Genomic DNA, 24,421 nt, shown 5'->3' on the forward strand with positions numbered 1-24,421 from the left:
AAATGTTTTTCTCTTTTCAAAAATATTGACCAAACACTATTATTTCTCTTAAAAGCGACCATTGATGTATACATAAAATGTTTCTGTAACACTGGCAGTCACATCCTCCATCTATCGTGGTAACAGTAGTTTGAATTTGGTGCTAAATACCATCAAAGTGCTAATGAGTTGCAATTTCAGTTATGTGTCACTAATGAAGTTAAAGATTTTAAATAGAGTAAGCGCCTATGATCACGCTGCATAGAGATTTTAATCCTCACTGTCAATATAAAAGCTTAACTGAGTGCTTTAATAAATGTAAGTTGTGTCATCTTAACACTGCTAGAGCCTAGTCACACCAGGAGACTTAGCCATTTTTGTCTTTTTTTTTTTCAAATATACAAACTGTAGCTAAAATATTACTCATATTTTCAATAGGTCTGTTCATATGTGTGCTAAAGATTTAGTCCATTAAAAAATTATTTTGGTTATCCATAGAGCTGCAACTAATGATTATTTTCATAATCGATTAGTTGGCCGTTTATCACTTAGATTAATCAGATAATAACATTCAAAAAAGGCAATTTATTCTTAAATATCTCTATGCGGTGGTAAATATAAAACCAACTATATGGTTTGGGAACAAAATCTCCAAACCACTCTGTGAATAACAGACAGCATAGATATATTGTATATACTATTAGAGGTTGAATCTGGAAAATATCATCAGACTCGGATCAAATTTTTTATTTAAAGAAAAAATAATTAAAGACTGTTTTGCCGATTTTCAGACCAAACTGTAATATATGCTGACCATACAAAAACCAATGTCTTCCTTCAAAAGAAAATTTAATTTCAAGAACATTCCATCGATTTTCTAACTGTTAGTGGGGTCAAATCGACGTTAGTTTTCGACTACAGTGATGGGAAAATGCAAAGAAGCAGAATAGAAAACTTCTTGGTCAAAGGAATTTTCAGACAGTGCATGTGGTTTTTGTTCAGAAATTACATTCATTTTATAAACTAAATGTAAAAAGCAAACGACATTCTTTCAGCGAATGTACAAAGATATTTTGTATGAATGTTCTTGTCCAAAAATCGATACGTGTATGGCCAGCATAAGGCTTCGGTTGAACTATGCAGTTTGCTTTTGATCCATTTCTGCAGTGCTTTTTGCTGTGCGTTTTGCACACGCAATTTTGCTGTGATTTTTTGGCTAATTTGTTGGGCAGATTCAAAACTGCAAATTGCTTCTGGCTCCTCCTGCCTCAGAGTGCCACTATAGCAAGGTAAAAAAAAAACTTTGGACTAAGGCCCCTTTCACACTGGGGCGGGGGTGGCGTCAGCGGTAAAGCTCCGCTATTGTTAGCGACACTTTACCGTCGGTATCCGGCCGCTAGCGGGGGGTTTTACCCCCCGCTAACGGCCGAGAAAGGGTTAAAAACCACCGCAAAGCGCCTCTGCAGAGGCGCTTTGCCGGCGGTATAGCTGCGCTGTCACATTGATTTCAATGGGCAGGAGTGGGGAAAGAGCGGTGAATACAACGCTCCTTCCCCGCTCCAAAGATGCTGCTGGCAGGACTTTTTTTCCCCGTCCTGCCAGCGCACCGCTCCAGTGTGAAAGCCTTCGGGGCTTTCACACTGGATACAAAGCAGCGACACTTTTGGGTCGGTTTGCAGGCGCTCTTATTAGCGCAATAGCGCCTGCAAACCTCCCCAGTTTGAAAGGGGCCTTAAGAACCACTCACTTCCTGCCCAGGACTACATGTCCCATGAGGCATTGCTCACCCATTCACGTTCACAAGTTCTCAGGCACTTACTGACATGTATGGGTGGTGTACTGAGCTGTATTTGTGTTGCACTGTATTTCCTGATATGTAAACAAATAATGCATTTTGTATGCAGGCCAACTAATCGGCTGGCCGAGTAATCGATTGGGAAAATAGTTGACAACTATTTTCCTAATTGACTAGTTGTCGATTGAGCGATTAGTTGTTTCGGCCCTAGTTATCCAGTTGGCGATGCCTTAGATAGTTCAACAGCGAGACCTGCCTGCTGTAGTTCCCAACTCTGTCCCTGTCCACCAAGAGTCTAGGTTGTTCTGCCCACCCTTGTGTGTTTTTATGTTCTCCAAATCCAGGGACGTGGGACACCACCATAATGGTTACTGCAAATGTGCATACCCAGGAACTCAACGCAGATAATATCTCCTGTGGAGTCATTGAGAGATATAAGGTGTTTTATCTCAACAGCATTTGCAAAATACTACTGCTCAGCTTTGCTAGTGTGACCTGCTGGATGAGTGACAAGTGACCACTGCCTCTCCTCTGGTTCCACATAATAAAGTTAAACTGTGGTGGATGGCAGTCTGTGAAGGGCCGAGCTTGTCAGTTTTGTTCACATCATGATTGGTGTTTTCCAGCACACAGCTACATGAAGCTAAGCTTATAAATGGGAAAAGTAATGAGGCATTTTAAAACCCCTCTTACAGAATATCTGCCGGACAGCTGTGGCCCACACAATTCTGGTGGTTTTATCCTCGGAGGATTTGGTAACCACTGTTCACTATTTATATAAAATTTCTCTAATTTGCCATAGCTGCTACCTGATGTGGAAAAGCTCTTGATTATTCAGCATGTTATAAGGCCTCATCTGGGTTGCTGTATATATCCTGCGTTTGTGAAGCTATTTGCAATTGCTATAGATCAAGTGGCGGCCTGGGGGAGGATTGTGGTTTACTTTGGAGAATGTTGAATATGGAAATATGGGAATGTTTTAACATAGCAAATGACAGACAACCTGCTGAACTGTCATGGAGAATGATGGATGAGAACTCCTGATCATATGTGCTCCTGATCGTGACCTCACCACAATTTCTGGCTATTACTCGGACAACATTGGAGGGCAGCACATGTATTGTAGATTTCCTCCCATTTGCTGTGGGCCAGGGGTGCAGCCAATGTTCAGTCACATAGTTGTCTGGGGTGCTGTGTAAGCATTAACAAGCACATGCAATGGCTACCATTGGAGCTCAAAGGAAACTTTTATTAAGGGTGCATTGAGGCTGCCATTGCTGGCATCTCTTTCTAAAAATACTAGTTCCCTGACTGTTCTGCCTATGCAGTGACAATTTAGTACAGGTACTAATATAGAGCTGTCAATTTACGCAGTATATTGTACATTCACATTAGTTCCTGCTCTCAAGGAGCTTACAATCTAAGGTCCCTAGCTCACATGCATACATACACATACTGAGGTCAGTTTAGACAGGAGCCAATTTACCTACCAGCATTGTCTTTGGAATGTGGGAGGAAACCAAAGGATTTGAATCAACGACCCCAGTGCTGCTAGGCAGAATTTATAACTACTTGGCCACTGTGCTGCCCATTACACTGGGAGTTCATTCATCCCAGCACCGAGCTGTGTGGAGAATGTCTAATGAGCTGTGCATGCCCAGTTTAGTGTATGTTTTAAGGCTTCCCAGGAGAAGGATGGTTAGAAGACTTTATTACAGAGGCATAGTATGTAATTTCTGCAATAAAAAAAAAAAATCCTTCTGTTTAAAATGTTTTGCAGATCACTTTCTTATTAATACTTAGGCAGCTGACCTACATTAGGTGCTCTGACTTTTCTGATCTGCACTTTCCATGTCCAAACACTCAGCTGACCGATGTTGGTCATCACTGTTTGGAGCATTTCAGGATTTGTACCCGCCAAGGGAACCCTACATGTCTTAGTTCTTGTCTGATGTTCCATGCACCTTCCAAAACAATTCATCAGTGACATTTCTGATTTGTAAAGCTCCCTGTAAACCATCTTATAAGGATGAATAGAGGAATACTAGGTGATGTCAAGAACAACCAATCAGATGCAGGCTTTCTTTTTTGATTCTCACTGAAGCACTGCACTAGTCATCAAGGCAGTAGAGATGTCACTTGTCTTGCAGTGAAAATTAGTGTGGAAATGTTTTTTTCTTGGAAGCACGTTATGGGAGCAGTGGGAAAACACAGCAGTGGTTTCAATTCATTCTTGTCATGACACGTATCTTTGTTTGTTCTTTTTGCACTCTGCTGGATAACGAGCTATAAATCTACGCTTCAACTCTGCATGATCAGAATATGTCTCTTTCTAAGTGCTCCTAGAGGCAGGTGTGTGCATTTTTTTAACCTATTAGAAAGCTTAATTAAGACTTTTTTCCCACTTGGACCCATTAAAGTTCATTGCAATTTTAAATTGAGGTCTGGCTTGTCCTGATCCTCCCAATCTATTGCATAGTCAAGATATATGTTGTGGTTTTTTTGTTTTGTTTTTTTTTTTTCAATTCGCTCAGTTAACAACTCATGGGAATTGACAGGTTCCTTGGATGTTTTATAGAAAACATGAAAAAAAAAATGTGTGTGTGTGTGTATGTATATATATATATATAATGGGTACACAAGACATTCTGGAATGTAAAGATACTAAATATACCCTTTTGCATTTCCATGAAAATGCCACAAAATTTAAAAACTTTCCAACCATGGCAACACTACTGTATATGTGATTGGCTCATTGCTGTTCTCATAAGTTTGTACGGGACCAGACAGACATTCTCTTCAATTTCACTGTGGGTGCTCTTTGGCTGAAAATGTACCTTCAAATTTGTAACCTCCCCCTTGGGTTATGTTCACTATTGAAGTCAATGTAAACTCATGAAACTGTATTTCAGCATTAACATGTGTTTTTAAAGCTGGACTCCAGGAATTACAGCAAAAATACCCTTGTGGTTGTACCTCCCTGCATTGAAAGGGTTGAATAGTCATGTAGTCTAGGGTGACGAGGTATAATATTTGCTTTACATCTCACTCCAGCCAGCTTTGGATGCTCAGGATTGTGGTCGAGCCTATTCTGTCATCACATTCAATCTAGGGCTGTTTGCCCTGCATTGTACTTACTGACATCAGCGTGTGACCATTGGCCAGAGGACCTTAGAGAAGAAACTTTGAGGACCAGTTGCACAGATGGAGGGAGGCTTTTAGAATGAGGAAAAGGTCAGTTCAGCTTTAATGCATTGGCTTCAATAGGAAACGCATCAGATACAATTGCTATTCAGTCAATACTCCTATTCACAGCAGAAAACACCTCCAAAAAAACTGGAAATTCTGCCAGGGCCTAAAGAGGGTAATTTTAAGTTCCTTGACATCTGCTAATTATGAATGAATTTGTTTTTGGTGGTCAATCACATATATAGCATATACAGTATAGATCACATAAGCCTTCAGTGTAATTCCAGGTTGAACTTCTTCCCTGAGCATTGGGATTAGTATCGCAAGAGGCAATCATGCTGCATTTATCTTGCCTTGAACTCTGGGCAGACCACTGTATATATAGAAAGAGCGATAAGCTGGAATTTTGTGCCAGGCCGCCGGTGTATCTTTTCAGTCCCGACTAGCCGTCAGTAAATGTGCTCAAGTTCAGCATCACCTTCTCTGCCTCCCTCTGATGGATTGCTGACCTATAAAATGGGCAGCTGATTTTGATCTTGAGAAAATTGAGCCCTGATGAGGAACTGTGGAAGAGTAATGAGTATTTCTTCAAAATCGTCTCTTGTACAGCTTGTGCACTCTGGTAACCAGCGTTCCCTGCTGGGCACTTCAGTCATCTAATGTCTACTTATGTCTCCTTAATAAATTATCCTGTTTGTTGTCAAGCACAAAGTGTGTGTTTTTATTTATTTTTTTTATTTTAATATGTCACTACACATAGTGTAGAGAGCTGTCTGTCTGTAACGTGCACTCCCTGCACCCTGCCTTCACACAAGCACCTGTGGCAGAGCAGTGCTGTAGATCTGTCATCACCCCTGTACACTGTATATCTGAAATCCTGTCTGTGGCCTGACTTATGATACTTCAATCCAGCAGGCAGGAGAGCGGCTCAGTGCTGCCCTCCAGTGCTTTCTTCTGTTAATGGCTTCGTGCTTAGTGAAGTGAAGGGAAGGTGTCTGTGTTTTTTTGTTTTTTTGTTTTTTTTGTATCTGTCAAAAAAAAAAAAAAAAAATCTGGGTCTTTGCTCTCAGAAGCTTTGGATGTGTGATTGTTTTCTGATGTTTGTTGGGGAAAGTGTGCAGATAGTCTGTTTCTTGGCAGCATCTTGACGTTTGTAAATAATCCACGGTTTGCAGGGCATTGTACATCATACATTTTTATTTTTGAAGAATGTTTTGTGTTGAAAAAAGCTTAGGCCCCTTTCACACTTGTGCGACTTCAAAGTCGCACGATTTTACCGCTATTTTGCAGCCGTGATTTTGCCACGATTTGGGATCAGTACTACTTTGTACAACTTTACATGGTTTGGGTTTACAAATGCTTTGACCCTCAACTTGTGCTTACAGCTTGTGCTTACAAAGTCGTACTGAAATCGTGTCTATATTATTCAGGTACGATTTGCATGCTACTTGAGGGTTTAACATTGAGGTCTATGGACATCAACTCGCATGGAAGTTGGACCAAAGTAGTGCAGTGACTACTTTGAAGTCAGCACGACTTAAAAGTCCTGCCAATATGAATGGTAGTCATTGAAAATCATGGAGAATGACTTGTCATGCGATTTTGCGGTACAAAATTGTGGGACAAGTCGTAGAAGTGTGAAAGGGGCCTTAATGCCGCCCCTCCCTCATGCATCATGCATGGTGCGTCTTTTTGCCTGGTGAACCGCACGGTGCTGCATGACCATCCGATACTTTTGACAATATAGTGTATGTGTCACAGTAGGGCTGCAACTAACGATTATTTTCATAATCGATTAGTTGGCCGATTATTGTTTCGATTAATCGATTAATCGGTTAATAACCTTAAAAAAAATTGTGGTGTATAATTTAGTTAATATGTAAAGTTTAAATTAAGATATAAATATCTTAATACGCAGGGGTAAATATAAATAACCAACTATATGGTTAGGGAGTAAAATCTTTTATCCTCTCTGAGAATAACAGACAGAAGAAATATACTCTATATACTATTAGAGGTTGAATCTGGACTCGGATCAATTTTTTTTATTTAAAGAAAAAAAAATTCTAGACTGTTTTTCAGATTTTCAAACAGAACTGTAATATTATATGCTTTTCTGCAGCTTCTCCATTGAAGTATATTGAACCAAAAAAAGCACCGTTTTGCATTGAAAAAGGTCCTTGACCCTTTCCAAATACACAGCAGGTGAAAAAAGCATATATGTGAACGATAAACGAACTGTAGTGCATTTCTGCAAAAAGCTCCAAAAAACACATGGGTGGGAACCAGGCCAAAGGCTGGATTCACACTTATGCAGTTTTAGTGCTTTTTGCAGATTTGCACTATAGTCAATTTAACATGGTTTCCTATGGAACACGTTCTGTAGTGCAAATCTGCAAAGTGCAAAAAGCACTAAAACTGCATAAGTGTGAATCCAGCCTAAGACATTTAGGCTGGATTCACACCTATGCAGTTTTAGTGCTTTTTGCATTTTGCAGATTTGCACTACAGTCCATTTAACATTGTTTCCTATGGAACAGGATCTGTAGTGCAAATCTGCAAAATGCAAAAAGCACAAAAAATGCATAGGTGTGAATCCAGCCTTAGTAACATAATGGAGTTAAAAAAAAAAAAAAAATTAGTTTTTTTACTGTGCAACAGTGAAAGTAATATTTACAGTAGAGATTATTTGCTCTTTTTGTACTATATAGGGCTAATTTTAGCTTTTTTAACCCCATTATGTTACTGGCCGATTAATCGATTATGAAAATAGTAATCGATTAATTTCATAATCGATTAGTTGTCGATTAATCGATTAGTTGTTTCAGCCCTATGTCACAGTGCACAATAGTGTACCATAGTGCACCATAGCCTTACTGCATTGGGGTGCTATTCAAAATGAATGTCAATGCAGGTAACATTCCCATAAATCATTGATGTAAATCGCCCCTTAAAGTTATTATCATGTGTGACAGTATAAGCTTTCTGGGCGGTTTTTCTGTTTGCCCCAACCCACGTCACTTTTATATTTTACTGGTTAGCTTGGTCTATATGTAAATGGAAAGAAATCACTAGAAATACATCAGATTCTTAATATCCTCATTACATTTATTAACCACATACAGTTGTCAATAAAAATTTAGCAAGAAAATGATGGCCTAGTTTGCTTCACTTTAGTATTCTGACAGTGGCACTGCTCTTGGATTTAGTAATATTATCATTGTGTAGTTCTCCATCCTATCCTGTGATAACTAATCTGAAGCCCACACTTCCATTTCCTGATGGCCCATCACAGATGACAGCGCCTGCCTAGAGGTTTCACTCTAAGATTCGTTACTGTCAAATCTCACAGGCTCATGTCACGCAAGCATTTCAGTGCTGCTTTTTTTTTTTTTTTCTTCTTACAGCCAACGAAACGCTCAGCTGAGAAGAAAATCATAATCTATTTGAAACATTAAACATCTGTCCCACCGGAGCACTTAAACTATAGCAATACTGCTCTGTTCCTGTGTATCTTTCTCAATATGGTAATATAATAGTTGTAGGAAAATTTGTATTGGCTTTTAGGTAGTTTTTGTTATATGCACAGTGGTGCTGAGCACTTGTCTAATATCTAAGTGAGAAAAGCACATAGGCAGGTGTGCTAAGCATTAGTAAATCTTCATGAGCCATTATGGGAAAATGTATAAAGGATTCTGGTCCTAGGACTCACGGTTTTATGGTGAAAGAACTGTCAAATGGCCTCCTTAATGGAAGGCACCAGAAGCTAGCTGCAGTTATCTTTTCTTTTAAATTAAGTTTTATATGTTGGTTCACCAGAGGACGCTACAAGAAAAATGAATCCAATCGACAGAGTCAAATACAGAGTTTCAGTACTGCTAGTAGCAACAACAATATTCTTAGATTATGAGGCCTCATGCACGCTGGGCGTTTTTATAGCTGCTGTTTTGGGCATCAGGCTTTTTTTTCTGCAGCCAGTGAAATCCCCCAGCGTTGTGTCCCATGCACACATAGGCTGTTTTCAGGCTGGAAAAAAACCCAGGACTACTGCGTTTACAGAGGTTTTTAGCTGTAAAAATGCTGTAGTGCGCTAAATCGCAGAAAACCGTGGCTTTCTTGCGTTTATTTGCATTTTTTGAGCCTCAAGGTATTGTGGGAGTGTAGTTTTGCTAAAAAATGCTTAAAAAATGCGAAAATGCTGCCAAACTTGCGTTTTTTTTTTTTTTTTGTTTTTTTTTATCGCGGCATTCTACAGCTAGCACTGACGTTTTTATAATGTCCAGTGTGCATAAGGCCTTACCTGTAGTGTCTGACATTTTAAAAACAAACCAAAAACTGATGTGCTTGTGCGGCAGGATATCCCTAAATAATAAGCCCTCAAGGAAACGCTGCCAAACATTTTTACTGTTCAGTTGTGAAAATGACTGATAGGTTTGGTTTAATTGCTAGCCCCTTCTAACATATGAACATGTATAAAGTGTAGAGTGCTTCATCCATGATTGTGTTTTGTATACTCCTAAGAAAACAAGTTTGTTCTTTTCTGCCTGGCCCAATGCTGCCACCAGCTGCCAGTTTGTGAGATTGCACTCTGTTTGCAGCCTTCTATTGAGAAGGTTTGGAATGAAAGCACCAGTGATAACTTTCCACAGTCCTCCTCCTTTCCCCCTTGAAAGCCACAAGTAGGTGTTATGTGGGATTAAATGTTCGTGCGAGCTTACGGCTTAAAAAAAAGAAAGAAAAGAAAAAAAAATTGCGTAGCAGAAATTAAAATAAACTCTGTGCGGTTTGCCTCACTGTGAAAGAATGTTAATTTCCCTTTAGGCCATATCGAACTTCCTGCAGTATTTGAAATATGGGAAAAGTACACTGGCTTTTCAGTATGACTCTCACTTGTGTTAGACTTGTAAAGAGAGATTCAAGTAGACAAAGGCAGTTTCAAAAAGAGAAGTTTGTTTAACCCCTTGCCATCCAGGCCAATTCTGACATTTCTCTCCTACATGTAAAAATCATATTTTTTTTGCTAGAAAATTACATACAATCCCCCAAACATTGTTTTTTTTTTTTTTTTTATTTATTTATTTATTTTTTTTTAGCAGAGACCCTAGAGAAAACAATGGCGGTCATTGCAACTTTTTAACTCCCTTTAACTTTTTGTGCAGCAATTTTTCAAACGCTTTTTTTTTTTGGAAAAAAAAAAAAAAAATTTTAAGCTTTTAAAAAAAATAAAGTAAAGTTAGCCCAATTTTTTTGCATAATGTGAAAGATAAAGTTACGCCAAGTAAATGGATACCTAACATGTCATGCTTCAAAATTGCACATGCTTGTGGAATGGCGCCAAACTTTGGTACTTAAAAATCCCCATAGGCGACGTTTTAAAAATTTTTACTGGTTACATATTTAGAGTTAGAGGAGGTCCAGGGCTAGAATTATTGCTCTCACTCTAACGTTCACGGTGACACCTCACATGTGTGGTTTGAACACCATTTTCATATGTGGGTGGGGCTTACATATGCGTTCGCTTCTGCGTGTGAGCACACGGGGACAGGGGCACTTTAAACATTTTTTTTTTATTATTGTTAATTTTACTTTACAATTTTTAGTTTGACACTTTAAAAAAAAAAAGTGTAAGTTGCAATAGGAATATGGCATGATCGGTCCCCTTTACAGTGAGATATGAAGTCAGTAAGACCCCACATATCACCTCTAGGCTGGGACAGCTGAAATAATAATTAAAAAGTTCTCCGCTTTCCAGCTGAGGCGGCGCGGTTTGTTTGAATGCGGAGGTCGGGAGTGACGTCATACCATCGTGCCCGGCGTCCGAACAATCATAGAGACTCCGGCGACCATCTGGTCTGCCAGAAATCTTTATGGTAAACATCCAGGACCGGCGGATCCATTCTCTGACTCACCGATGACAGAGGGGGGGAGAAACACATCCCCTCTCGCCGCCCGGTAAGAACGATCATTCGGCTGACCAGGAATTGTCCTCATCAATAAAAGGGAAAGTATATGGAAAATTTTGAGCTACCACCAAAACCGGAATAAAGGTGAATTGTTATTCCTGTTACAAGGATTTCCCTTCCATTGGAAAGATTTCCCATCACTTCATGTGGAGTCTACAGGACAGCAAGTGAAAAGAAATCTCTATAATGAAATGCAGATGGCAAAAGTAAAAGGGCATCGGTTTTATCCCTCCATTACATCACCCAAAATGAAGAAAAAATTTTTTGGCTTCATGCATACTTTAATGTAAATGATAAGATGATCTGAACATTGTGTAATTATAGTAACATTGTTTTTTAGGTAAAGTTTGTAGTTAACAAGGGATAACCTATATGGTCGTTATGTTGGCAGGTTGATCTTCACCTTAAATGCACAACCACTAAGCAATGCTGCTAGGTTCACCTTTAAAAAAATAAATGCACATATGCTTGCAGGGAAAAAAAAAAAAACTCATTGATTAATTCTTTTGCGGGATAATGGGGCAATGCCAAGCTCCTGTAGACTCTGCTTCCACCTCCCTGTCCATTACTGAGCTACAGCATTTCGGTTGGCGAGATTGTCGAAGGACTATAAATGCACTGATTACCAAACTTAAGCTGGATCAAAAATTCATCTGGTTCAGCGGGAACTTGACCAATTGTGATCCTTTTATGGGCAGGCTGGTTGTACTGAAGTTGATCGATCCATCGATCAACTTCAGGAGAACGGTCTGAGTGTTTTTTTTTTTCATGCAATCGCTTCCTGCGGCTATAGCCGCCAGCAGTGATCATTGTTTTCTGATGGCAGCAAAACCTCCCTCTTTCAGAATACAATAGTGCAGCAACACAAGCAAGCAATTTTCTTTCCTTCGACCAAATTGCTTATTCTATGGCTAGCCTTCGTGTTCCACTCCACTGAGACTTATAAGTCTGTCTTTTGCAGTGGAAAATGGGACTTGTAGTTTATTTATTCACAGATCTCTTTCAAAAGTGACAGCGACTGCAGGGGGAGAAGAACCTCTGCACACTGTCACTGGGGTGGTACATTGTGGGGGATTGCTTAGCAACATGTTACACCTCAAGTACAGATGTAATATGTTGCAAAAGGTAGAATTATTAAAGTCCAGCTCCAGTGTGAAACAGTAAAGCAAAGTCATAAGTGTTAGTGTCTCCTGGTCTGATCTATTTCAGATGGATCAGGAGAAAACATGATTTCTATGGAGTACCAGCAAAAACAGCCAAGTGGGGATTGTTGGGGGAGCAGCGATTGGACTGGTTGGTAAATGTTTGCTTTTATTTCCCACACAAGTTTGGTGTTAAAGCTGTATGCAGGTTTGTGCAGCACCCCTGTTCTGTCTTTGAGCCTAGATATGAACAAACTTGCAATCCAGCTGTTTGGATTTAGAGATCTGGTGTGCAACAAAAATGCCTGAGGACAATTGCATCATTCCATGTCAGACTGCCCTCCAAAGCCTATGGCTTAAGAAAACATCTTTCTTTCTAGCAAATGCTAGTTGCCTGGTTTCAAATAGTGAACAAATAGTTTTAGTTCTTTAACATCTCAAAAAACTAATGGAAATGTCAAATGTTCTCTGCATAGTCCATCCTGATAAGCGAATCAGCTTGACAGAATCTTAGCTTTTCAGAAGCATCAATGTAACCCTCATGTTTTTATTTTTCCATGGCAGCAATTCAGTTTGATTGTTGTGATACTCCTTTAGCCTAGGTTCACATTGTCATGTCAAATCGCATGCCAAATCGGCGGATATTGCCTGCAATGTCACCGCTCGAATCGGTGCGACGCCACTTTTGTGGTGCTGCACCGATTCCCAAAAGTATTTTCTGTACTACTTTGGCGACTTCGGGTGCGATTTCAATAGACGTCTGTGCAGGAACCCGCACAGATGTCTCTGAAACCACCCCCAGAAGTCGGACTGTCAATGCGGGAATGAAATTCTGCGAGTTCAGCTGAAATCACACAATTTCAATCCCGTAGCAGTGTGAATCAGGGCTTAAAGCCAATTTCCTTCACTTCCCAAAGGTGAACAGGTTCAATAAGAGACAGACAGTGATAACACCATGACAGAGGTACGAATCCTTTCCCACTCTGGTAAACTCTTTATGTTGCTGTGTCTTCAAAATTATAATTTTATTTTTATTTATTTTTTATCACATCTTGTCTGTGTGACAACCTGTTGGGGAAATTAGGGAAATCACCCCACCTGGCACAGAAAAGGCAATGAAAACTAGACAGATTGCCAGCAAAACTGCCCACAGTGTTCCTTTTCTCTCTTTTCTATAGAAAGTATACAAAAAAAATAAAAATATGAAGTAAGTGACAAAAATTGCTTTCAGTAACTGTGTATACTTGCTAAGAAGATTCCTTACTTTACCTTTAACCTGAGCTGCAGGCAAATAAATGTAATACACAGAATAGGAGTTTTTACCTGACGTACTTTTAATTCTGTTGAGTCAGTCTTGTGATCAACACATTTTCAAACAGCACGTCCAGGTCTACGATAACCTCTCTAGCAGCACAGCTTGGTTTTAGAAAACATTCGCTGATCAAACCAGTGATGGAGCAGCAGCAAGCCTCGGGAGTAAGTTCCTTGTCATTGCATGTATAATAGCATAGACAATTTGGTACTAGAATTGGTCCTTTCACATCCAGGCTGCTGTACAGCAGCATTAAAGGAGGTGGACATCCAGGCAGATTAAGATACATTAGTTGTGCGCATATATAATTTTTTTTTTTTTTTTTCTTTGGTTGTCTAACTAGTGGGTCACTGAACTAGGACAAGCATGCAGCCAGTGAAGCACAGGTGTTTGATGTCAATTGGGATGCTGCAACTGCACATACACAGCCGCTGCTCCCTCAGCTGACAAATTGGGATTATTGGCTGTGTCCTTGTAGTCAATGTGTCCTAATTAACATGAATGGGGATGCACAGAACACCTGTACATCCCTGTACAGGTAAACAGGACCTCGTACAGGCGTATGCCTTGATACACCCTGTGTGAACAAGGCCTTTAAATACTAGTCAGTTATGGCATTGATCAAGCTCAAGTAAGTGTTTGGGGGTTGGGGAGTGAAAAATAGTGGGGTGTTTTTACCTTAATGCAGGGAATGCATTAGGGTAAAAAACATCTAGCCTTTATAACCACTTTAACAAAAGGGTGAGTTCCACTCAATCTTTGGCAACGAAGGTTAACCAAGCACTACATCACTGATGTGAGTGACCTGTCCGATGAACAACAAAGCAATTAAAACTGACCAGTAAAAACAACCTAACCTCTACAGTGTTCATGTGATTTACAGTGATCTGGGGATGTTACAAGCTCCAGGAAACATAGAATTTCATCTAACATATCAGACAGAGCTGACAAGCTCACAACAAACTTACTGTGTTAAGTGCATTAAGTGTAGTATCATCTCGAGAAGCAGCAACGCAGCCATCTTCTGTGGATCCCCCATCACGCATCCCAGCAAAGGCAGCCATACTCCTGTCAAAAGAGAGTCGCATAAATAGAGCGCAATAATAAAAATGTGTTGGATATTCATCCCATAAAATCTGGTGATACTTCTATGAAATGAGAGGACCTACAGTTCACCTAAACTGTCAGTAAACAAAATAATTATGGCAACCAGATTACAAAGAGACAATAAGAGACTGTGGGCGGCACAGTGGTGTAGTGGGTAGCACTCTCGCCTAGCAGTAATAAGGGTCGCTGGTTCCAATCCCAACCATGACACTACCTGCCTGGAGTTTGCATGTTCTCCCTGTGCCTGCGTGGGTTTCCTCCCACACTCCAAAGACATGCTGGTAGGTTAATTGGATCCTGTCTAAATTGTCCCTAGTATGTATGAATGTGAGTTGGGGACCTTAGATTGTAAACTCCTTGAGGGTAGGGACTGATGTGAATGTACAATGTATATGTAAAGCGCTGCTTAAATTGACGGCGCTATATAAGTACCTGAAATAAATAAAAAAAATAAAAATATCTCTATCTTCAATGGTTCTCTTTAAAGGTGTTTTCGTTTCAGACTTACAGCATTTAAAATTTGTGTCTTTAAATTCCGCAGCCAATACAGTGGTGGTTTATGAAAATCAGTAGTTATATTTATGTTGTCATCAAGTAAGTTTTTTTTTTTCTGATCAGCAGACATTGGCGTGCTGCTCATTTACATATGTTTTATGTCTTCGTACTTTTTTAACCATTGTAAAACCACCTTATTGCCCTGCAAATTACACGTTCTCTTCCCGCAGATCAGCACTAGTGTGACTTATGTACAAAGGGAATTACAAATGTTTCCATGCTGCAGCCCTTTAGGGCATGTACTAGGGCAAGCAGTGCCAACAATTGGGAATAAAAAGCTGAAGTGAGGGGTGTGAAACCCTTCCCCATAGCTCATCAGTGCTCAGACATCCATCTGACCTTATTTGACTCCAGCAACACAGGCAGTCCAATTTAGTAGTGAGAAAAAACCCAGCATCTCTTCTCTTAGCTTGCTATGTGGTGGGGGGCTTAATTCACACTTGGCTCATGCTATTTACATGCACCAGTGCTGTGCCTTGCTGGATCAGTTGTTTAAAAGATCAAGTGGAGGACAGGTTTTGGAGGTTTTAAACTTCTAAACTAAAATATAATTTTTTGAAACAAATGTGTAGTTTTGTCAATCATCACTTCAAAGAATAAGGCATTTGTTCCCCATTCAGGGCTCATGTACACTGGTGCAAAATACACTGCAATTTAGTGTTTTTTAATGGATCTGAATGAAGCTGTTTTCATTTCTATAGCCTCTTATACACAGCCGCGCACAAATCCATAATTTGTAGCTGCATTGAGTTGCATACATTAAAGGAAAATATGCATTTAATGTCATGTGCATGGACCTTGTTTTACACTTATACGTACGTATAGGTTTCTGCTATTCTTTACCTGCCTATAGCACAATTGTACTCTGCCGTCAATGCTCAGGGTCGCCATGCAAACATCAACAATGTGTAATCAACACCACTGATTACTCATTATCAATGTATACAGTACATGTCAGCTCTGAATAGCCGACTTCATCCTAGCAGCCAAAGTTGTTAGATGGCAGGAGCTGCCTGCGACCTCACAACCAAGGACACTAACTCTGTATGCATGTAAGTAAACCACAAATATTACATCTGTACCATGTACAGACAAGAGGACTGTGTAGACCTATGAAAATCATTCCTTTTATGTCCCAGAGGCCAACTCTATATTTGTTACTAAACCCAGAACCCGCATTTACTATATCTGGTCTCACATAGTACACAGAACATAGAAATGCAATTATTTTAGTAAATATAAACTGCTAAATACCTTTTCTCATCAGCAGTATATAGCAGTCTTGTGACTTCTATCAGTTCCTAGTAAAGCCTTGTAGGAGAAGTTTCATTCTCTCCTGACCCTCTGTCTGGACAGTGCTGATTGGCCCTGTGCTGATCACATGCACTCTCCCAAGAAAAAGAAAAAAAAACTCTAGCAATACACCAAACTGAGCATGTGCAGCTTGTCCCCAAGCTCTGTATTAGACAGTGGGACAGTGGAAGAAGAGGATCAGAGAGACAGGATCACACAGCCTTTATAAACCATGCAGTGAGTATGACAAGCATGCTTTACTGCATATACAGACTGATTTTACTGTTGTGGGTTTAGTAACACGTTAAAACTGCTAGCATATAATGCAGATAGGTACAGTCAGAGATGAACTGACAGTTCTTTCAAAGCACAATTTAAGCCAAAACATTTTTGTAGTGGGTAATATTGCCCATAGGGGGCAAAGAAAAAAATGCAAGTTTGGCAAAAGGTGGGTTGTTAGAACTTCTGTTTGTTTTTTGTTTTTTGCTCAAAAAAACTGAAATTTTAAATTTTAACCCTTACCTATTCTTTACCAAACAAATGTTTTCGTGGGATACATGCAAATATCTTTGGTCGTAAAGGGAACCTGTGTATTTTTTCTGTTTTTTTAGATATACTTTTACCTTGGGTAACCTAATTTAAATAACATCTGGTGTATGTTCACTGAGATAGACAGAGAGATATACTTATTGCTAAGTCAGACTCTTCTCCCTGCTTGGTATAGAGAGAGTGCTTTGCCGCTACTTTTATCTTGGTGGATCCAGCACTGAGTAGGATAAATGTATATGCATGCTAAATGGGGTTGTAAAGTCTCAAGGGTTTTCACCTTAACGCATTCTATGCATTAAAGCGGAGTTCCACCCATTTAAAAGTCAGCAGCTACAAAAGTGTAGCTGCTGACTTTTAATAATCAGACACTAACTGTGCCACAGTCCAGCATTGCGGGTGCACGAAGCCCCACTCCCCCCCCCCCCTCCTCTCCATGGCGCCGGCATTCTAACTGTGGAACGCCTGGCTGTGGCTTCACAGCCGCCTGCACACTGTGAATGGCCGGGCAATCTTCTGGGACCTGTGACGTGTCCCAGAAGATTGCGGGGAGGGAGGGGGAGAGGTGAACTTCCTTCTGGTGCTGCGGAGCCAGAAGAGGAAGTCGGAGCTTGGTGCCCTTAAAAACTGGGTACACCCCCCCCCCCAAGAAGAGACATGCCAGATGTGGCATATCATGGGGTCACCATCACTTAAAGCGGAAGTTACATTTTATTTTTTTTTTTTTTGGGGTGGAACTCCGCTTTAAGGTATAAAAAAAATACTGTGCTGCATTTGCCCCCCAAGATCCCCCCCCCCCACCTTTTTCTTACCTGAACTGGTTTGTTCAAGTGACGAGCACGAGCCCAGGGGCTCCAGCCACTGTCTCTGTCCTCGTTGGATAGATTGATAGCAGCAGGAGCCAATGGCTCCTGCTGTCAATCAAATCCAGTGACACAAGAGTGGGGCTGAGTTCTGCTGTCTGTTCCAATGGATGCAGCAGTGGGATTTGAGTGCACCTGCAAGGGTGCCCACATGGAAGTCCGCTCTCCGTGGGGGGCACCTGATGAAGAGGGACCAGGAGCACCGCTGGGGCACCCCAGAAGAGGAGGATTGGGGCTACTCTGTGCAAAACCCTTTAAGGCTAAGTTTACCATTTACAGAAATTGGCCCATGCAGACAAGATGACATTCTAGTAGTAGGCGTTTTCTTTTTTTCCCATGCAGCCTGGCCCAAATACTCCATTAGTGACACCCATATGCCCTGTGTTAATTGCAGGAAACAGCAGCTGTTGCTCACCCCTAGCATGGCAGGAGCAAACATACGTCCGGTTTCAAAACCTGTGCACACACCGCACACCTGTCCCAGCATTGGCTGAGCTCAATGTTGCTGGGACAGGCAGAGGGTGAGCCCATCCTGCTCTCTTGTCTGCATGAGCTGCTTTTTGTCAAACGGTGAACTTGGACCTTCTCTTTTCAGGCTTGGCCCCACCTCCTGAGCCTTCTGGTTGGTCAAGTGAGGTGGCCATCACATTTATGGTAGTTTCTGTTTTTCAGCTCTTTAAATATGTTATTGACCAATGTTTTAGGTTCTGAATCTGGAAGGGCTGCTAGTGAGCACATTGGCTCTTATAAACCAGAGATCAGAGTAATGTCTGTTCCCACCTTGTTTGAATGAAGAATTCCAGAAATATGAATTAAAAAGGTTCTAGAGAAACAAGTATAATGTGTAACCACCTTGGCTTCCTTTAATGACATACAATGATTGGAAAGCTTGGATCTTGCTTCTACACTTCCACTTCCTCCGCAATGTTGGTCTCTGTGCTCTGCAACATTACAATTGGAATAGTCATCCTCTCAGAACTCTAATGCCCCGTACATACGGTCGGACTTTGTTCGGACATTCCGACAACAAAATCCATGGATTTTTTCCTACGGATGTTGGCTCAAACTTGTCTTGCATACACACGGTCACACAAAGTTGTCGGAAAATCCGATCGTTCTAAACGCGGTGACGTAAAACACGTACATCGGGACTATAAAAGGGGCAGTGGCCAATAGCTTTCATCTCTTTATTTATTCTGAGCATGCGTGGCACTGTGTCCGTCGGATTTGTGTACACACGATCGGAATTTCCGACAACGGAAAGTTTTATATCCTGCTCTCAAACTTTGTGTGTCATAAAATCCGATGGAAAATGTGTGATGGAGCCTACACACGGTCAGAATTTCCGACAACAAGGTCCTATCACACATTTTCCGTCGGAAAATCCGACCGTGTGTACGGGGCATAAGGGGATTTCCCTGCTACTCGGTACACTGTAGAGCACATTGATGGGAAATGTGCAGCAGCAAGAACCCAGGGGGATGGATCAGATTTGAAAAGATTGTATCTTGTGACAGACAGCGCGATGCAAAACGTAACTTGTTCTTCTTTAAAGCTGAACTCCCAGGATTAGTAAACATTGTTTAAATACAAGAGCCATGTTCATTCCTAAATCTTTGTGGTGTTCTTGTATTTCTTTCAGATCTGTGCAATAAAATCCATAGTAAAACTTTGCCTCTGTGCAGGAGCTGCCTATAATAAAGAGCAGTCCCTACTGCTCCGATTACCCTCTGTCCTTGTGCAGGGTGACTGCACAATGTTTGCCCCAATTTGTAGTCTTCTGCAGGCAGTCCTGAGTGGACCTGCTGGTGGGTCCCTCTTACATCTATACTATCTGCACCGCCGTCTATGTGGGGCACATTGATGATATCACAACTTCTTTTTATATGGCAACATCTGAGTTTGCAAATGTATTTATTGCACACAGGGTGAATTTATTTGTGGCTGATAAGGAATATTTTCATTGAAGGTTTTTATGCCTAGAGGTTCACTTTAGGCTCGTAGGAAATTTGAGGGAGTTGTAGTTCCTCTTTGCTTCATTGACACCTGTGACATGCTGAGAGGTTCCTAATTTTGAAATGTTGCACATGCACGTGACTGTTAAAGGCCTGGTATTGGAAAAGGTCTGGTAAAAATTGTCTTTTTTTCTATAACTGGACAAATCTGTTGTGTGGTCCGTTTACATGCACATAGTACTTAGCAAAAGTTATTTAATTTTAGTGGCACATGGAAATAAGTGTAAGATCTAATTCACTTGGCCGCAGGGCCCCATACAGTATGAAGTGCCATTTATCTCTTTATGAACTAGAGTGTAGCTGTGTGTAGGCAGCCTGTATGTGAACAGGAACCCGTTGACTTTATAGACTTACTCTTCCACACAGCCTAGTTTAAACTGTCTCTGCATCAGACTCTGCACCCGTCCCTGTGTACCCGTTGTACTGTGCTCCCGTCCCTGTGTACCCATTGTACTGTGCTGTGTGGGTGAGTTCATACAACTGCTACATCTCTATTCACTTATATAGACTACTTGCACACAGTTCCCCACTAGTCTAAAAAGATAAACAAATAGCTCTTCTTGTTGTGTGGGGCTCTGCACTCGTTTGAATGAGCCTTAAGTGTTTTTAGGTTTATGCTCTCTGCAGTAATTGCAGCAGTGCCAGGAAATGTTCCTGAATGTGTTTTTTACCCTGAAAGTCACAAGAAGTACTCTTAAGGAGCCGAATAATTAGCAGTCATGTTAGAATAAACAATTTCAAGATGTATGAGACAATATGGAGGAAAAAACAGTGATACTGACCACTGGAAGGCCTGATGGCTGAAGCTTGTATTAGCTATGACATGCATAGTTTAAAGGCCATCTCTACTTTGATAGGCACATGTGAGCTGATTTTAGCTCACATGGCAGTCTGTGAAATTTCCTATCCATAGTTAATCTATACCCTGTCCTCAAGTAAACCCAACAGGCCATGTTTTGGGAATTTCTTGCACCTGTGCAAGATAAACGAAAACCTGCAAACTAGAGCTGCACGATTGTTAAAAAAATTGTGATCTCGATTCAACCCCCCTGACGTTCTCTGTTGCAGAGTTTGCCTATTCTTTCATATAACAAGTGGAGAGACTTATCTGCTCACTCAGCTGTCAAAAGAAAACATCTGGGCAGTCTGCCAAGTTTTTAACCACTTCCCGCCCGCCCTATAGCGGATTGACGTCCGGGAAGTGGTTCTGTTATCCTGACTGGACGTCATATGACGTCCAGCAGGATAACCTTTTCGCAGCGCGCCCCCGGGGGCGCGCATTGCGGCGATCGGTGGAGCGGTGTGTCAGTCTGACACACCGCTACACTGATCTTGGTAAAAAGCCTCCGGCGGAGGCTCTTTACCACATGATCAGCCGTGTCCAATCACGGCTGATCACGCTGTCAATAGGAAGAGCCGTTGATCGGCTCTTCCTCACTCGCGTCTGACAGACGCGATTAGAGGAGAGCCGATCGGCGGCTCTCCTGGCAGGGGGGGGGTCTGTGCTGATTGTTTATCAGCGCAGTCCCCCCGCAGATCACCACACTGGACCACCAGGGATCGCCACTAGGACCACCAGGGAAGGGGCAACATGTGGATGGCCAGGTATGTACCCCATGGCCATCCACATGTGCCCAGTGTGCCAAATCTGTACCAATCAGTGCCCACAAATGGGCACTGATTGGCACCATTATGTTGCAGTGATGCCCAGCAATGCCACCCTTAGGGGCATCACTGCAAACAAGCAGTGCCATCAGTGCCACCCATCAGTGTCCATTCATGCCACCTGTCTGTGCCCATCCGTGCCCATCAGTGCCCATCTATTAGTGCCCATCCATGCCCATCTGTGCCAACTATCAGTGCCACCCATAAGTAACCATTAATGCCACCTATGAGTGCCCATCAGTGCCGCCTATCAGTGCCCGTCAGTGCCACCTCATTGGTGCCACCTCATCGGTGCCCATCAATGCCGCCGTATCAGTGCCCGTCAGTACAGCCATATCAGTGCCCGTCAGTACAGCCATATCAGTGCTCGTCAGTACAGCCATATCAGTGCCCGTCATTGAAGAAGAAAACGTACTTATTTACAAAAAAGTTTTAACAGAAACAAAGAAAAACTTGTTTTTTTTCAAAATTTTCGGTCTTTTTTTATTTGTTGCGCAAAAAATAAAAACCGCAGAGGTGATCAAATACCACCAAAAGAAAGCTCTATTTGTAGGAACAAAATGATAAAAAATTTGTTTGGGTACAGTGTAGCATGACCGCGCAATTGTCATTCAAATTGCGACAGCGCTGAAAGCTGAAAATTGGTCTGGGCGGGAAGGTGTCTAAGTGACTGGTATTGAAGTGGTTAATATGAAACATTGTAACTAAAGCTTCCTCCTTAGATCAAAGGGATACACTTCTCTTTGTAAAGAAAAAATCCAGGCAGTCTGCCAAGTTTTCAACAACCTGTAAATGCAGGAAGTTTAACCACTTAGAGTCTAAATCTTTTTCTGACACTTCTTTCTTAAGTTAAAATCAATATTTTTTGCTAGAAAATTACTTGGAACCCAAACATTATATATATTTTAGCAGAGACCCTAGGGAATAAAATGGAAATTGCTGTAATATTTTATGTCGCACTGTATTTGCCCAGCGGTCTTTCAAATGCAATTTTTTGGGAAAAAATACACTTCTATGAATTAAAAAAAAAAAAAAAACCGCAGCGAGAATGGTGAGAGAATCGTGATCTATCTTCTAAGCAAAAAAAATTGTGATTCTCGTTTTAGCCAGAATCGTGCAACTCTATTGCAAACATGGCCTATTGGGGGTACTTGAGGACAGGGTTGAGAACCTCTGATCTATACCCTGCCACATAACTAAAGTGATGCCCAACGCTGCAGCTAAACTAATCATTGTCACTCCAGGGCAGGGATTGTCTGTAGCTATACCTTGCTGGCATGATTTTTTTGAAAGGAAGATACTTAAAAAAAGGATTCAACCTTTTGACATTACTGGAACATGTGTAACAAGTTTGCTCAAGCGTTAAACTTTAATTCTGTTTCAGTTGTTTAGATGAAGTTAAAATCCTAAACCTCAGGCCTAAACTGTAGTGTGTGCCTGTCTGTAAGCCACTTTATTTGCCCTATAGGATACTTTTTAGGTTATGATCTCTATGTAGATTTAACTATTTTTTTTCTTCTTGATTTCCAGAGTAAACGAGACCATCTACTGATGAATGTAAAGTGGTACTACCGTCAGTCAGAGGTTCCAGATTCAGTTTACCAGCACTTGGTACAAGATCGGCACAATGAAAATGGTGAGTTTTTTTCTCTCACCTACAGCAGTTGTGATAAATATGTTATACAACAATACATTATTTTCTTTTTTTTACACTTGTGTAGATTCTGGACGGGAGCTGGTCATTACAGATCCAGTCATTCGGAATCGAGAGCTTTTCATCTCCGATTATGTTGACACTTACCATGCAGCTGCTCTCAGGTAAATCTTCACAGCTAAAACATCTTTGCCATTCTGAAGCTTCCCTCTAACCACTTTGCATATTATTTTATATATACTGTGATTCTGTACTTGCCAAATATGCTGCAGAAATCTCCCTTCGCTAAGTCTGGCTGCAGCCATTTTAACTGTGGGCAGCTGAAGCTGGTGCCTGTTCCCTGGATTTACACAGACTCACACCTCCAGTTCTGCAGCCCTGCAGCTTTCATTGGCCCTCTTATGACTCATCTCCCCTTCCATTCCTGGCAAACTATCAGGAGAAAAAGAGAGAGAGAGCTGTGCTAGGCTAATGACCAGACAAGAAACAGGAAGTGGGCTGTATAAGGTATTTACTGGCAGAAAAATTGTTTTACTATCCAAAGTTAAAACAACAAGGGCAGAAGATTTAATAGATGGAAAGTTGAAAAAATGACTGAAGGTCCGCTTTAAAGAGGAGCTTCAGTCTCCACCAAAAAATTAGGTCAGAAAATACAAATACTGTAGCTGCTGACTTTTAATTTAAGGACCGTTACCTGTCCAGGGATCCAGCGCTGTCCTCACCCGAGCCGATTCTTCAATAGGCTTCGGGTGCATGCGCCGACATCCTAACTAAAGGCTTGCTCACACTTGACTAAATTTCTGATGCTCCACAACCGCTCATATAGCGTTTGTACGGTGTTAGTATGGGTGTCAGGTGTCAATAAATTTAGAATGGGGCATTTTACAAGCGTTAAAAACGCTCCCTAAATGCCCTATGCACAGTTTTGTAGCATTTGATGCTCCACAATTGAAAGTGACAGATATAAACTAATTTTAATGCACCAAAACCGTGCTGAAAATGCCTGCCAGAGCATTGCCAGACTTGAATGGGAGGCATTGAAAGGCTTCAAACGCCTCCTGACTTGACATTTTTGAAGTGACGCTAAAGCTTAGTGTGAACAGCACAATGTGCTGTCTATTATATCTTGTGCATAGGCGTTTGGGGGACGTTTTTAACACCTGTCAAACGCCTGCTCTTAATGCCAGTGTGAACTCAAGTTCAAGCCGCAGCTCCATGGCTGAATGGACACACACAGCAGCGGTTCGGCTCGGATGCCCCCACAGCAAGCTGCTTACTGTGTGGGCAGTCGACAGAAGGGAGGGGCCAGGAGTTCCAGCGAGGGACCTTAGAAGAGGAGGATC

At 41.3% G+C, this 24,421-nt stretch overlaps 1 protein-coding gene across 8 annotated transcripts in view; it reads left to right on the plus strand.

The window, feature by feature from the left end:
- RERE (arginine-glutamic acid dipeptide repeats) overlaps positions 1 to 24,421 on the plus strand; it is a 498,077-nt gene that overhangs the window by 355,616 nt on the left and 118,040 nt on the right. For all 8 annotated transcript variants that reach the window (XM_073603026.1, XM_073603030.1, XM_073603029.1 and 5 more), the window contains 2 exons: positions 22,955 to 23,060; positions 23,146 to 23,242. In XM_073603026.1, coding sequence (XP_073459127.1) covers positions 22,955 to 23,060; positions 23,146 to 23,242 — 203 coding nt within the window. The remainder of the gene's footprint in view (positions 1 to 22,954; positions 23,061 to 23,145; positions 23,243 to 24,421) is intronic.

This window comes from Aquarana catesbeiana, linkage group LG10, assembly GCF_042186555.1.
Source record: "Aquarana catesbeiana isolate 2022-GZ linkage group LG10, ASM4218655v1, whole genome shotgun sequence".
Lineage (NCBI taxonomy): Eukaryota > Metazoa > Chordata > Amphibia > Anura > Ranidae > Aquarana > Aquarana catesbeiana.